Source organism: Scomber scombrus, chromosome 14 (assembly GCF_963691925.1).
Source record: "Scomber scombrus chromosome 14, fScoSco1.1, whole genome shotgun sequence".
Lineage (NCBI taxonomy): Eukaryota > Metazoa > Chordata > Actinopteri > Scombriformes > Scombridae > Scomber > Scomber scombrus.
In genome coordinates, this window is record NC_084983.1 from 4,275,785 (window position 1) to 4,289,105 (window position 13,321).

The 13,321-nt window shown below is 41.1% G+C and overlaps 1 protein-coding gene across 2 annotated transcripts in view; it reads right to left on the reverse strand.

The window, feature by feature from the left end:
• Nucleotides 1-13,321, reverse strand: part of usp25 (ubiquitin specific peptidase 25) — a 29,472-nt gene that overhangs the window by 14,876 nt on the left and 1,275 nt on the right. For both annotated transcript variants that reach the window (XM_062433147.1, XM_062433148.1), the window contains exons 2-13: nucleotides 10,677-10,754; nucleotides 10,195-10,339; nucleotides 9,727-9,850; nucleotides 8,056-8,218; nucleotides 6,848-6,934; nucleotides 5,119-5,256; nucleotides 3,897-3,973; nucleotides 3,690-3,763; nucleotides 2,889-3,040; nucleotides 1,506-1,633; nucleotides 1,296-1,391; nucleotides 927-1,091 (exon numbers count right to left, since the gene is read on the reverse strand). In XM_062433147.1, the coding sequence (XP_062289131.1) occupies nucleotides 927-1,091; nucleotides 1,296-1,391; nucleotides 1,506-1,633; nucleotides 2,889-3,040; nucleotides 3,690-3,763; nucleotides 3,897-3,973; nucleotides 5,119-5,256; nucleotides 6,848-6,934; nucleotides 8,056-8,218; nucleotides 9,727-9,850; nucleotides 10,195-10,339; nucleotides 10,677-10,754 (1,427 nt within the window). The remainder of the gene's footprint in view (nucleotides 1-926; nucleotides 1,092-1,295; nucleotides 1,392-1,505; nucleotides 1,634-2,888; nucleotides 3,041-3,689; nucleotides 3,764-3,896; nucleotides 3,974-5,118; nucleotides 5,257-6,847; nucleotides 6,935-8,055; nucleotides 8,219-9,726; nucleotides 9,851-10,194; nucleotides 10,340-10,676; nucleotides 10,755-13,321) is intronic.

Consider the following 13,321-nt stretch of genomic DNA (forward strand, 5'->3'; position numbering starts at 1 on the left):
ATCGGTGGTGCAGAAAACATGAACAAAATTATGGAATTTGATCATAAAGATTAAATCAGCTGTAAAATGTGGAATATGGTGGAAATTGCCAAAATGTGGCTCCAATTTATAAAAATCAGGGTTGTCCCTAGAGTGCTTAAGAATTTTTTCACAGCGGCTAAGCCGAACTAATGGAAAAAATAACTCTGCTCAGAGTCTTTAAGAGCACGCTGCTGCAGATCGTGCTGCAGCTTCTGTCCTCTGATGTCTATGTTTCAGGGCAGAGATCTGCAGTAAAACCTGGAGCAGACTTTTGAGATGTCGTCTTTGCTTGTGTTAGTGAAAGTGGATTGAACTGAACTGATTTGAGGTTGCAGGGGTAAAAAAAAAAAAGAATTGAACTCTGACACTTTGGGACAAGTTACACACACCACACCAGTGTCGCTTTGCTTGCTTGATTTAATACACCTATTGAAAACTAAATTGAGTTGTGGTCTATTTGTCTTTGCAGTACTGGTTTTTAGTGTTGTATGTTTGTTGTTTGGTATGGTTTGATGGGGCTATTTTCTTTCTTAAAATGACTATCTATCAGACACGACGGCACCCATCTTGTGTCATTACCACTACAACACACACCAACACACGCACACACACAAAGGAAGAGGTTGCCTTATGTAGCAATTTGAAGTGTTCATTATGTTAATGATCCAATCTCAAAAAAGGCACCTACTCATAAACAAGTCAAAATGAGAAACGTACAACAACTATGTGCAAAGAGGGTTTGCTGAATTCTCACAGAAATAGAAAGTAAGAATAGAAAGATGTTTTTCCATGAGGCCTGTTGTTTCCCTGCCTCTCTGTCCCTGCTCCTCAAACCACTAGAGCAAAGGACTGAGAAGAGGAAAAAGCTGTGCCAGCAAACGGCGGGTGCCTGTTATGAAACTTGCCTTGGTGGGGGCAGCTGTTGTCCTGTTGTGCCACCGGGCGGCGCTGAAGAGTCAATGTCTTCCACTGGGGAGGTGCACACAGGCTTACTAGAAGCAAACTCCATGGCATACTGGAGGACATCTGCCAGAGGAAACCTCTTGGGGCCTGAGCCGTAACTCAGATACCTGAGAGAGAACACAGAGGAAGAGACAGAGAGAGAGAGACAGACAGAGGAAAGCCCATAGAGAGAGAGAGGGGGGGATGATAGGAGAAAGTATAACGACAGACAAAAAGAGAGCATGATCAGAGTGAGAAATTACCCTGCATGGTTTTCTAGAACGTTTTGTTGAGCTTGGTTCGATAAACAGGCACTGGCGGGGAAGTTGTACCTTTCCAGTCGCTGTTGGAGCAGCGTCAAATGTTCCTTCAGCCTCCTGATCTCCTCCCTCTTGATCCTGGTTATTTCCCTGTTCCGGTCCATGTACCTAAGAACACAGAGCAGAGCGGATGCTTTAGTCTTAAAGAGACATGGATTTATTTGTTGTTTACTGCAGACAGAAGCAGAACTTATTCTGATCCAGTGTTCAAACTTCTATCACCTGTCCATGTAGAGCATAGAGGGGAACTCCAGCTTGTTGTGGATCTTCTCAGGTCGTCCCAGTGCTTGGTTGAACTCGAATCTTGAAAGTTCAAAGGTCAACACAGGAGGGAGTTCTGTGAACCAGTGCTGGAAGAAAAATAGATGTTGATCTTCAGATTGCTTCTCTTATAATTATATTCAAAACTTTCACAAATCATGGTAGAATTCATTTTGGTTTGTGAGATCCCTGTTTGAGAAGATTTTGGCTGCTGATTGTCTGCATGACAATTCAAATCAAACCTATCATTACATGAGTCATAGTGGGGAAAAAAGGGATAATTTTAAGTGAACAATTACAATACAGTAAAATTAAATGATTCCACATGGATCCCCTGGAAACCCATTTTGAAATGTGCTGGTTTAGATAATTAAATTGGCTTTGTTACTGCTGTTTTAGTGTTTATAATGGAAGGCCCTGTAAGCAGTATACTGTATAGCACAGCTTGCCATGACAGGCTTCAGCTAACCAATTTCCTAGAAGAACCCTGTATTCCTATATAACATGGATGCAGCCTCACTCCTGACTTCTCTATAATGCTCCCTCACTCTCCTGCGCTGATGGCTTTTCTAGAGGGCCGGGTGCCATACCCATCTGTGTACTGGCCTGGTAATTACCTGCTCACAGCTGCTGTGGGACAGCGTAGTCAAGGCTACAGCTAACCAGAGGTCAAACCCAGAATAGCACAGGTGTCACATAAGGGCGAGGAGGTCATCCCTTTAGAGAGGATCCATCACATAATCCCAAGTTATTTAACCTGAATGTCTTCTCTGCTGACAGATTACTGTAAAGAGTTGATGCTTTTTAACTTGGTGTTCGAACTGCAATATTCTGTATTGGCGCACTATTTCTTGAATCAGAAATGTGACAAATATCAATAGATATGGATATGTTTGGAGTCCCCAATAGCTTTAAAAGAAGGTATTTTCTAATCTTGTGCATAGAAGATGTTGACATGCACCAACATGACCTATATCTTTTTTATGAAATACATGTTTATTATATTTTTTAAACAAACAAAACATAATAATGTACATAAGAGAAAGGAAAAGAAAGAGAAAGGACAAAAAAAACATTGCCTCATATATAAAATCGTTACAGGAACATGATCCATATTATCTTGTGAGCACATGTTAAAAACTATATTATCTTTAAGGTCTGCAGATATGTCTTATAAATAATGTTTCATGTGTAACTCCATCATGTTCATACAGCCATGAATGAATGCTTGTGCACCTTTTTCTTTCATCTGAGGGTGAAAACAAACTTAATTCATTTTCTTTTGTATAACACCTCCGTCAAAAATATGCTGAGCAGTGCAATGTAAACGGTTTCAATACTGACCTCCTGTCCAGATCTGGCAGAGTTCTCTGCTGAGTGCAGGGACTCGATCTCGCCCTCGATCATTGCCGCCTCGAGACACTCGTGGAGATCCTTGAAGCCGTTCACCTGCAGCGGGTACTGCCCAAACATCTCTGTGTTTTCAAATTTTTTACCTGTAGAATCACACACACACACATAAAATATAGATGAACAAATGAACAAGCAGTGTGTAAGAGGTAGAGAGCATCATGGTTATGGGTCAAAGGTTTTCCAGGCATGAGAAGGCTGAAAGGCAGAGAGCAATAACAGGAAGTCATTTCACACTCATTTTCATCCTATCTGATTTTCACTTGTTCAGCAGTCACTTACTCATCATGACTACTTAAACAGCTGCACAGAGTGCTCTGCATCTACTACTGATGAGAAGCAACCTCACCCCTCCCTCCCCTCCCAAAAAAGAAAAAAAAGGGGAGCAGAGGAGTTGCTGGCGGACATGCAGATGAGGCATTAAGGTCATTTTATGAGCAGCGGAGTCCACCGGCCAAGCTTTCGGTGGCTCGGGGCCAGTATTGTCATGCATAATAAGCGCAATGTCAATCAGCCGTCAAGGTCTTCCGCGATCAATGCGGCCGCTCTGCTCCTTTACATGAACCGCGTCTCATTAAGACAAGGTCACCTTTCATTACTGGGGGCAAGGATTTGCTTATTTTCTGGCAGCCGCCGCAATCAGACCGTGCCCACGCTTTATCTCTGTGATTCTCCAGCTACCCTTCAACTTTTTTCAACCCCTTTATTGATTTTTTATTTAACACCTCATCTTACCTTCCAGGACACCCACAGCAAGGAAGCGGCCGTAGAAAAGCTCCACCATGGGGTTCTTTGGCTTCTCGCCCTCCCTGACAACAAAAACAACAACAAAAAAATGTGGTGCTTATGAACATACAGACCAGCGTTGTTCACAGACGGTGTCTCTGTTGTAAGTAAAATGTATATTTTGCATATTTATAAGATAACGTAAGTTGATGTTACCTGTCTTCTTCCGCCTTCATCTGGAAGGCATCCTCCAGCCAGTCCAGCAGCTTGTGGGTGAACTCGCTGACATCCTGCTGTTGAGGGAAGCACAGAGTTTTAAAAAAGACCAATTATGGGTCACAGAGCCCAACTACACCACTATAAGCAGGCACATCCAATCAGTCAAATCAATGCCACGTCTGTCATCCGCTCGTGTACCACTGAGCTTTGGATGGGAGATGACTTCTTCTTAGCTCATGAGTTCACAGATTGCTGAACTTCAAAGGCGACCTGTGTGCCCCGAGGCCGCGCTCTCATAGACATCAATGCCGCCTGGTAATTCAGGTCAACGCCTCTCCAACCTGACTAATACACAGAGGACCGACATGACTGATGAGTACAGAGGCCAGGAGCCTGACCTCAGTTAACCTCTGCGCAGACAGTGGCTTAGAGCAACTGCTTATGTAAGGAAGAAGAACAGAGGAGTATTGTACGTTTGACATGTGTACGTCACATTATAGGATGTATGCAAAAAAAAACACCTAATTCCCTGTCAATATTATATTTTTGCACACTTAAGGAGGGCCGGTGTGGGTTTGGGGATTAATAGTTATAGATAAGAGAGGTTAAGTGTTTGGGATTTAGTAGAGCTGAGTCAGTAGAAGACAATTAAACTGAGCAGTCAAGCCTGAGTCTGAAAGGACAGGGCACAAAAAAGAGGGATTAAAAGTATTAATTATTTCCTGTATGTACAAACAGAAAAGCAGTGATTATTTTCTTTGGCATACAAGAAAAATAAAAGTAAGAAAACATATGCACATTATTTTATAACTTATTATTATAAGTTTGGAGTTAACTGACAAAATTACACTTGTGTTTTAGTTTAGTTTGGTCATTTTTAAATGCACGCAACTCAAATACACATGTAAATAATGCTTACACTGACTGGCAGCCTCGTCTGGCCTATGGTTGTAGCATAAGGAGACATTAATATGTAAAATGTACTAGCATGTAGCGCTCATCAGTGAAGCCATGCATGTTTTCCAATGAACATCATGGAGGTTACCAGGTGTTAAAATCAATGCCTTCTCTTCAGTTTCATCAGTAGGAGAAACGATTGCAGTGACATCATGATCTCTCACCTACCTGCAATAATGTCTCTCTCTCTTTCTGTTTCTCTCTCTCTCTCTCTTAAATGAATGTCATCATGCTGAGCAGGTAATGACAGAAGAATGCTTACCTGCTGCGACTCGCTGGACTTGAAAGCGTCTTTGAGGATTTCCACAGCTCGTGACGGATCAACATATTTCCTCTTGGAGCCCACCATGAGGGAGAAGAGGTTCCTCAGCTCCTGCATGAAAGGCAGGTTCCTGTGCTCCTGTGTGAGGGACACAATCAACAATTGAATCAGTTAAATGTGAGTGGAATCAGTGCTCCTCATCCTCAGAGGGAAACTCTGAGGATGCACCAATGTTTTATTGAAACCCTTGCAGAATTTTTCTAATGGTCTTGGGGTGAATATTAAGATTTTAAGAGTATTTTTTCCCTTCTTTTTTGTCTGTTTGGTTTTCATTCCATTATTGGCCTCCTGTTAAATACACAAGGCTGCCTGTATGTGTTGGTAATGTGCATAGAGAAACAGAGTGGCCTTGAAGATGTTCTAAATACGTAGTTTTCTAAATTTCTCAATGAAGTTTCATTTCTTCTTCTTTTTTTTTTTAACACCCTCGCAGTTTTTGTACTTTTTAAAATGTATTTTTTTCATCATATACCAGATTTGAGAGGCATAGTTTGGGAGATATACACACATAAAGTCTTACCTCAGTCCATTTTGGGGTATTTACACAGATTTAGATTCATTTCTCGGAGACTTACCCTAACCACTGACCCAAAAATCTGTGTTATATCAACTGGGAACACAGCTTTTGTCCCCAATTGCACCAACTGTCCCCAATCAACTGATGTTACGTCTGGTTTGTGTCCCCAAAAGTGGCTTAAGTCGCACCCACACAGACACACACAAAGTATTACCTCAATCACTTTTGGGGTATTTACATCGACTTACATTCATTTCCTGGACTTACCCTAGCCATAACCACTGACCACTGTCCCCAATTGCACCAGATGTCCCCAATAAACTGGGTTTAAGTCTGGTTAGTGTCCCCGAAAGTGGCTTAAGTCAAACCTACACACTAACACGCACGCAGGCCCCTCCCCCCCCCCCCCTTAAATATACTTCAAATGTTTTTGTAAAAGTTGAAGTTGTCGCCATAGTAACATGATGACAGTGACATAAAGGCATGACTTTATCTATAAAAAAAATGTGTCAGAAGAGCAGAATAGGAACACACTCATTTTTCTGTGGTAGTGAGTCAGAGATGCTGATGTTAAGATTAGAACCTAAGCTCTTGCAGTCTCGTACTGCTAAAGGTCAGCGATTAGGACAGAGAGAACTGAGATGAAGAGATGACTGCCCTAAACAACACTTCCAAAGCAGAGGCTTAGATCAGATTAGCGACAGGCTGCTAACCCTATGGAAAGCACTCTGTAAGGGGAGAAAAGATGAAGAAAACAAAAAAAAACCTCACTGAGAACTACTGTGTAAATGTGTCCAAATTCGAAAGAAAAAAACTCCCATGACAATCAAATCAGACTCTCTCTGCATGTTTACTTCTGTCCTGGTGGGAGTATTCCTGAAGCTTCATAAAACATCTCACAGCAGTCCCTTATAGCCTGGTAGCGGCGAGTTTAAGTGAACTATCGGAAGCAAACCGCTAAGCTGCTGTGACCATAGGGCAAGACCACACAGCTGCTGAATAACGGCTTACAGCTCTAAGAGGGTCACATCCTCATAGCTAAACCACTGCTAGCTGTGAGAGGCTAGACAGAAGCTGCTGTGACACACGGGCGTCTGATAAATCGCACTGATTTCGTTTGTTCCCATTTCATTCTCCTCTGCTGCTCCTCACCTTCTGGTTGCGAGGCAGGTCGTGGACTCTGGCTGGTGGAGAGTAGTTGAGCACCAGCCTCTGGAACTCCAGCAGGTTGAACAGAGACTTTGGAAGAGAAACAGGATAAAGACATGTCAGTTAGATTTTTATTAACCTAAGTTTAATGTGATTGTGTTAGATTGAGCCTATGATGTCCAGCTTCTTACTTCAAGCCACTATTACAACAGTACAACAGAAACTTCCGCTCACTGCGGTAACTTAAGGTCATGATGTTTAGTTTCAGTGTTGTGTGTGATTTTGTAGAGATTTGGTTATCTTGTTATGAGAGGAGAAAGTTGTTTACGCCACTTCTTGTACTAAGTGCAACAAGGTCAGGTTCAAGAGGCGCCTTCTCCTTGGGGGTGGGGGGGGACACCCGTCACATGCCAGGCGACATGTGACGGTGTATCCAGTTTTCATCTGGCATATTTCAGCTTGGCTCACATTGTAGCACTGACTCCACAAGTAAGACCAGGAAGTAAATCTTAGGGAATAAGATGGTATAAAAAAAAATAATCCAGCATTTATTTGAATTAAATTATTATTTATCCCTTATTCATTGCTACTTACAATGACTCCAGCTGACTAGAGCTTTTTTTTCCTGCATCATTAGGATTACATGCAACCCAACAGGAATGCACAAAGGAATGTACAAGTCAGCACTACTCTGTGTTTATTAGATTCCAAAGAAAGTAGGTGTAAGAAGCTAGAAACTGGAAATAAGAAACAGAAGTAGAAATGCCTCGTGGCTGTATGACTCCACCAACCAGTCAAGTTTCAGTTTACATCCATGCTAGAACAGACTTGTATAATATTTGTAATAAAAATGTATTGTGTAGGCTACTTTCTGACCAAAAAGAAATGATCGCTACATTGAAATGATTCCTGTGAGAAACATGCTGTCTTCACTTAGAGACTACTTGTATATAAAATGTCATCACTCTAATCAGTTCATCCTTGAGGCCAAGTGGATGTTTGTGCCAAATTTGTAGAAACTCCCTCAGGGTGTTCCTGAGATACTGTGTTTGTAACAGAATGGGATGGACAAACTGAAAAAATAATGTCTCTGGCCAACCAGCACAGAGGCATAAAAAGGAGATTTTAGAATCTAAAGAAAAGCTCTTAAGAGGACGGTTTAAGTTAAATGTCACATGATCTTGTGTAAGTGTGTTTGTGTGTGTGCTTACCTGTATGACAGCACTGAACCAGCAGGTGTTGCCAACATTTTTCAGACCCACAGGGCAGGTGTCTACCCTCTTCCTGTCGTGCGGGTTGGGTGAATCGCTCCAGACTTCTGTGTGGGTACGCTTCAGACTGGCCTTGTTCTCAGCTATGCTGGCCTCCAAAACTCTAACCAAAAAAACAAAAACAAAATCAAACTTAATGTGAGGGAATTAAACATTTTCTATCAAGTGAATTGCATCACCAGATTTACAGGATTACCTACTTAATACACTGTGTTTTATTTTTTTCACAGTAGGGAGTGCCGATTTCTTTTCCTGAACCCGTTCAGGTGTCACTTACTGGTTCCCCTGTTGCACTTCATCTCCACTATATGTCCTAAAAGGTTAAGTGCTATTTTCAAACTTCTTCTTCCTCATTATTCATCTTATTCCAAAAAAACAAAGCCGTGTCACAAAGCTCTCAGACTCCACCTGACTGAAGTTTCATCCTTGAATTAAAATAAATGGAGCTCAAAGTGACAGCTCTCTGTGTGAACGTCCACACAGTGAGCCATTAGAAGGGGCTTATCTCAATGCTACACATCACTTCAGTCAGACCGGGGTTTAATTAAGCTGCCAGATTGCGTCTGCATAGTATTGTACTCCAGTCATATTGTACTGTTTAATCAATATTAATGGGTTGTGCTTTAAAATGTAATGTTCATGAGGCTTTTATTCTCCCTCATCAGGACATAATTAATTCACTTCTTAACTTTAATTTCACATTTATTTCTAGGTAGTGTGGCCCGACTGATAAAGGATTTTTGGGAATGATGCTGATATTTGGGAATAATATCAGTCGATAATCTTACAGAATTTATACATCTACACACATTTTGCAATAATCTTTCAAATGTGGTTATCAAACAGTTGTGACAAAAATATGTAATGGAGGCACATTTTATTGTATAAAATGATATCAGTGAACTTAAACAGTAAACTTCATTGGGAATTTAATAATTATAACTTTAAATAAAAAAACAGGGGGAAAAAACAACTACATATGTAAATATATTAAACCTGAAATTAAGAAAATGGATCAACGATACATAAAATACTACTATATAACTTGAAAAACAACAAAAACAAAATATCAACACATATCATACAACATATGTGCCCATATACCAATATATCCGTGATAGGCCAATATCGGGCAATTATATTGGCTAACCAATATATCGGTCGGGCTCTATTAGGTACATGACCATTATCATTCACCTTGTATAGTGAATCAGAGGAATAATTAGTCTCTTAAAAGGGTTTTCATGTTTGGAAAAATCACCACTTGAGTCATTTTGAAAAGCTGTTCAAAAGCTTGTTTAACACAGTTTACTTATCTCAGATATTATTTACTGCTAAATTTGGCTTATTGGCCAATTGCGTGTTTGACCTTATATGTTTTATATTACAACAGATGTCCTGTGGGTTTTTTCCCACTACATTTGACCAATTCAGCACCGCACAGTAAAAGTGTATGCAAGAGATATTTTCATCACACAGCGTGGCCAAAGATGGAGACCATGTAGGTGGTGAGTGTGGATATTCATCAAAGGCTCACTGCACTTCAGTCAGATGATGAGCTCAGAATTTCTCTGCGTGTTTGTTTTGAGTCAGTCATTCTGTTAAGCCCACCTGCTGATGGCTTGCTCCTCATCAGTGATACCCGTCTCCCTGAATGCCCGGTTGGACTCTTCCAGGCTGAGGGCGATCGCCCTTTGCAGGTCATCTTTATCATCTCCAGTCAGATCGATCACATCTGCAGAAAAGAAACACATCACATACTGACAGGAGGAAACTGGGATTGCATGAACACCACTTTAACCTTCAAGGTTTAAAGTTATTAGTTTGGAAAATTGTTAAAAAGCCTTTAGTTTTTTTGCATCTTCTTAGTTTTTATTATGTAAGATTTCTTGTGCTATTAAAATCTATACAACATGCTATACTGGCAAAGCTAAAACATGGCTGTAGAAATGTTTTCAGATGAAGTTGAATCCAGGTGTTATGTAACTTTAAACTGAGCTTATACGTTTCCTTTTTCTCTTAATCATTTCTAAGAGGTCTCCAGAACTTCTGCAGCAGAAATTGAAGTAATCTGCTCACTTGTGTCTGCCTGGCTTCCCACGCTGATGTATCTGTCGCTGGCCACCTGAGAGGTCTGGTAGTAGGTTGCCTCATCTTGTTGTGGAACCTTGGCGTTCTTCTCTGTCAGATAGGCCACGGCCTCTGCCAGGTCTCCATTGCTCACCTGGAATGATGATGTGTGTGTGTGAGCACAACCTTGAATCCTATTTCACTTCAGGCTTCAGTATATTTATTTCCAGGTTTAGTGTGTTGAATAAATGTGTCTTACGGGGAATATGTGATGATGTTTTTGAGATGATGCAGCTGCTCTTTATTCCAGTGTATTTATATTGAAATGAATTATGTGAGGAATAAATTGTAAACAGAGGAACTGTTTCTGTATTAGGCAACAACTGAATATGTGTGTGTGACACAGAAACAGAGACACACAGAACAAGAGAATGGTGTGTATCTATAAACTCTGTTATTAGGGTTTGTAATGCATGGATCCTGTGATGTACCTGCAGGGCCTGCTGAAGCAGCTGAACATCTGTTGTGCCTGTGACCTCCCTCAACTGGTTTAGTAGTGTCTGCTGGTGCTGTTGAAGAGAAAGAAAAGAGAGGGGGATTCAAGACAGTTCAGAGCAGAGCATGATGAAACAAAAGGAGCAAGTAGGAAACACAATATGTTTTCATGAGTGTATAATCACCTGTATTTAAGAATCATTGTGTTTTTGTTACTTTAGAATTAGCCCTTTATATCTACATAGGGAGCGGCTCCTCTTCCACAGAGCCGCCATGTTTCTACAGTAGCCCAGAGCAGACAAACCAAACATTGACATTGGCATTTCACGTTTTTCACAAGTTTCTCGGCTAACATAGGTTCTCCTACATGCTTGGAAGTGGATGGTGGTGGAATCTGCAACCTCATCACTAGATGCCACAATATTTTCGTCAATATTATTATCAATATTCATGACAGTGTTTAAATGACCTTTGATTATCTGTTAACATCCATTGTCACATTCTATAGAACCAACGATCGACTGCAGCCGGCTTCAACAGCAGCTGGAGGCAAAGGAAAGGAGACGACTTGCTGCTTTACGCTTCAAATACTCAATTAGTATTAATCAACTCTGTATTGTCCAGTATTACAGAAGTAATCATTAATCATAAACACATCCTTATGTCAAATCACTTGTACTTGCGGAACTGATGGAGTATCTGAGCACAAGGTTCAACAAAGTCCAATCTGATGTCCAACCCAGCTGCACTGTATAGCCTTAACCTGCGATGCATGGCTTGAATAAATGTACTATAAATAATAGGGGTGGGGGGGGGTGCACTTAGTGTCAGCATCCGAGGCAGAAGTCTTCAGTATTGAGTGAGAGACTGTAGCTTTCACATGTGCACCGAGCAACAGACGAGACCGTCAGTTAAAAAGGCGTCTAGATTGGTTTTGCACTCATTACTGTAGGTTGTATTCGCGTATCCATGGCGATGCTGTACACCATCTACATCACGGATGTTTTAAAGACTTTTAATGGGAGATGCTACAGCTACTGCACAAAAGGCAATGAAAAGCAGTCATGCCTGGGAGCACACAAATAACGCAGGCTTCCATTTGAGACACGTGTTTTCTTCTCTTGTGTGCTGCGAATAAATCTGCACTACAAATAACTAATAAATAATAACAGTAACTTCAAATATCACAATTCACCAAAGCTACACAACTTTCAAAGTGCATTCAAGGCTTCTTTGAAATGGTGTGTTGACTCGACTCTTGTGTGAGCTTTCTGAAGCCAAAGTGCTTTTTTTTTTTTTACCCCTGAGGCAACTATTTTCACTGTGTCACTGGAGAGAGTGAAAAGAAGGAGTTCACGCCTATGTTAGAGAAACAGCATATCAATAATTCATTACAACACAATTCATCTGTGATCACATTCATTTTACTAGATAAAGATACACCACAGAGGCTGCAGGGAGCTTCATATCCATGTGGTGAGTTAAGACTGGTGAATGACGACATGACGCTGTTCCCTGCCAACTTCATAGAGGAAAGCTACTCCGAACTATCTGACATATCCCTGTAAACAAGTGTCTAAAATAAAACCAGGTGGGAAAACACCAGAACATATTTAGAAGCTCGTGTGGGTTTTCTCTTTCAGTTCTTCAAAGGTTTTACATTACCGATAATGAAAATTAATTATTTTCAGGATCTGACGCTAGTGTGTCGGTAATAAGTGATGATATTTCAACCGCTGACATGAGTAAACATGACGCGTGTTTTGGTCACTCTCGCAGACTGATGGATGCAGGTTTGTTGGCGTTGAGGATTTTGCAGGGTCGGTGTGGTATGAGGGAAGTAACACCTATGACAGATCTGGGCCATGTCAACCAAAAGGACAGTCAGTCACTCACACACACACACACACATACACACACACACACACACACACACACACACACACACACACACTTTTCATCTCCATGTGGCATGTCCAGCACAGCTATTGGACACAGTGGTCATCGGCAGCTTCTGAATAACATCGCTAAATTCTCGACGTGGCAGACGAGGGAGCAACTATGAGGCTGTGCAACAATTACAGACGCTCCCTGTCACTGTCAGTCTGCTTGATGTTTGTTTGTTTGTTTGTGTGTGTGTGTGAAGAAGTTACAGTGAAAAACAATCCACACAGGCACATTATAAACACATTCAGTGGACCTCATTTCACTATCTACAGGTCACTACTTGAAAGCCTGCACCACACCCTGCTCTCAAGAAGCGCTGTAATGATGGGGCACAACATCGGTAGCTCCATAATGACTGCAACTACATCCCACCACACACGCAGGCATTGACAACATAATTTTGTTATTGTTGCCATACAAGATAATAAATGTTTATTTTCCAACTTTAAATCATGTATAGCGGATTCGAGTGCTCAAAAATGATGTTTTACAATCATTAGTCTGCCTTTACTGTTTACTGATTGTTATAAATGGCGGTTTCGTATCACCCTCTCAAAAGGTCGGGCTGCATAATAGGGTTTGTGTTACACAGCTACTTTTAGGTTTTGAGTCATCAACTGGAGGCTAAAGTCAAAGTATTTATTATGGCATATGCCTCAGACTGTCATCAGTGCATCACATGTTCATCTCATAA